Genomic DNA, 2,500 nt, shown 5'->3' with positions numbered 1-2,500 from the left:
CGCACCTAAACATCAAAGTGACCCTCTATACCTCACTGCCCTCCAGCTCCACTATGAACAAGGATCAGATTGCGTCATTTCTCATTGTCAAGCCCTTCAGTGCGTTGGCAGCCCTTCGAGGCATCTCAGTGCACATATTCACATATTTCACAAGCTATATAGCAAAGGCCAGTGACAGAGTTCAGGCAGAGATCCAGAGTTACGCTGCTGCATGTCGTTTTTAACCATTTTTTATCCAAAAGCCCAAAAAATGAATGTTGTGCCTGTTTTGTCGTGTCCATATTCAGCATTGAATTTCTTCCCACTTCACAGTGGTCAAGCATTTAAGAATTTGTTAGAAATTTATATTTATAGAAAAGTTCCAAAAAAATCTTTTTTTTTTTTTTTTTTATTCCACATAAATGTTTTTAAACCCATTTCTGCTCTCCGAGTCCCTTGTTCATAAGCATCTAAAGTTTTAACATTTCAACCACAAAAAATTCCAGAGTTTTGCTGACGTCAGACTAAAGTACTTTGGTTGTTTATACTAATTGAAATTGTCTGATTTCCATTCTGCTGGTGAGATGCTGCACTGGAAAAAACAGTTAAAGCACCAATCAATATATTCCTGCCATTCTCTGAGTTCAAAAGATGTCAACAATGGATAAATCATTGCTGATTTGCTGTCTAGTAAAATGTCCAGTAAGCATAAATGTCCAGTTCAGCGGTGTTGTAATGTAACGGAGTACAAATACTTCGTTACCGTACTTAAGTAGAAATGTCACGTATCTGTACTTTACTTCGCTATTTAAATTTGTCAACTTTCACTTTTACTCCACTACATTTCCGAGATAAAATGTCTACTTTTACTCCGTTATATTTCCACTAAGCGTCTTCGTTACTCGTTACTACAAAATAAAATCAGAAGAAATGTGTGCGACTGCAATAAGGGAGGTTTGGCGAATCACTGCTCCTAGATTGCATTACGCTCCACACGCTGTACGGAGAAGCACAGGGACGCTCAGCGTGCACGCGCAGTCAGAGCTGGAGGTGTTTATCTATAACGTTAATCGGCGGAAAGACGCAAAGACGCCAACCAAAAGCAGTGAAATGTCACTATTCTTATTACCAGAGTTGTAGCACAAACAAAATATTAATGCAAACAATCCATTCAATACTAAATAAAAATAACATTTATTGATTTGGTCTTTGTCTTGTGAATATTTGTTTATTAATGACTGCATTCATTGGACACACTGTTTGTAGAGAATGCACACATACATGAACTGATCTGATTCGAGACCGGCATCATTACATCATGCATAAAATTTTGGTGTCCACTTTTGCCATTTTAAATAATAGAATAACTTTTGGCTTACTATGTAGTCATATAATATACAATATAAAACTCTTCTTGTTTTAAATTCTCACTGAGGGCTAAAACCCCCTAAAGATGAGACCCTAGAACCGCCCCTGCTCTTATGCCTACAGAAAATCACTGAAATTTTACTTTTTACTTTTACTTCAAATACTTAAGTACATTAAATATCAGAAAATGACTTTTGATACTTAAGTACAGTAAATATCAGATACTTTAAGACTTTTACTTGAGTAATATTCTAAAAGGTAACTTTCACTCCTACCAAAGTCTTTTTCTAGTACGATACTTGTACTTTTACTCAAGTATTGCTTTCTAGTACTTTATACAACACTGCAGTTCAGCCATGAAACTCTATCTGTGCTCTGATTGGTTTCCTCAGCAAAGGTTTCCTCCAGTACTGCTGTACTTTCAACAAAAGCAACACGGTTTCTTATCTCCACGTCTTGATCATGTCAAACTGAGAATGTCTTCGTACTTTCTGAGCTGCAGCTTAACTTGCGATCATCTTTCCTTTTTCCTTCATCTTCCAGTTCCCCCTCGGTTTCTAAAGAAGCCCTCCAACATGTATGCTCACGAGGCCATGGATATTATCTTTGAGTGCGATGTCGTGGGCTCCCCAGCTCCAACGGTGAAGTGGGTGAAGAACGGAGACGCCGTCATCCCTAGCGACTACTTTAAAATAGTGGTATGTGAAAAAAAAAAAAGTTGTGTTTTCTGGATTAAAGAATGTCAGCATTAGAATTTGGATCACTATTTTTGTGTAGAAAATTTGAACTGTGTTCTTTTTATTCCCCCAAACCATATTAGCCCATACTGCTCTCATAATATTCACTTGATTAGCTTGTATCCCAGATCATCCTTGTCATAAAGTCTGTGCTTTTTGCGTCATTATCATTACACGCTGCATGACCTTTACTTTGACATCCAAATTCCTCTCAGAAAGCCAGTTTCCTGTTTTTCACACGTTCAGTATAATGATGATAAATGTTTTCTTCTGTGTCTCTTCAAGAATCAGCATGATTTGCAGGTTCTGGGATTGGTGAAGTCTGATGAGGGTTTTTATCAGTGTGTGGCTGAGAACGAGGTCGGTAACACCCAGGCCAGCGCTCAGCTCATCATCCTGGATCTGGGTAAGAACTG

At 38.0% G+C, this 2,500-nt stretch overlaps 1 protein-coding gene across 6 annotated transcripts in view; it reads left to right on the top strand.

The window, feature by feature from the left end:
* The window catches only part of neo1b (neogenin 1b), a 154,928-nt gene that overhangs the window by 112,467 nt on the left and 39,961 nt on the right, over positions 1-2,500 (top strand). For all 6 annotated transcript variants that reach the window (XM_060886809.1, XM_060886805.1, XM_060886804.1 and 3 more), the window contains exons 6-7: positions 1,891-2,045; positions 2,370-2,490. In XM_060886809.1, the coding sequence (XP_060742792.1) occupies positions 1,891-2,045; positions 2,370-2,490 (276 nt within the window). The remainder of the gene's footprint in view (positions 1-1,890; positions 2,046-2,369; positions 2,491-2,500) is intronic.

Source organism: Tachysurus vachellii, chromosome 14 (assembly GCF_030014155.1).
Source record: "Tachysurus vachellii isolate PV-2020 chromosome 14, HZAU_Pvac_v1, whole genome shotgun sequence".
Taxonomy (NCBI): Eukaryota; Metazoa; Chordata; class Actinopteri; order Siluriformes; family Bagridae; genus Tachysurus; species Tachysurus vachellii.
The sequence above is the reverse complement of the archived record's forward strand: the minus strand, read 5'-3'. Positions and strand labels throughout refer to the sequence as shown.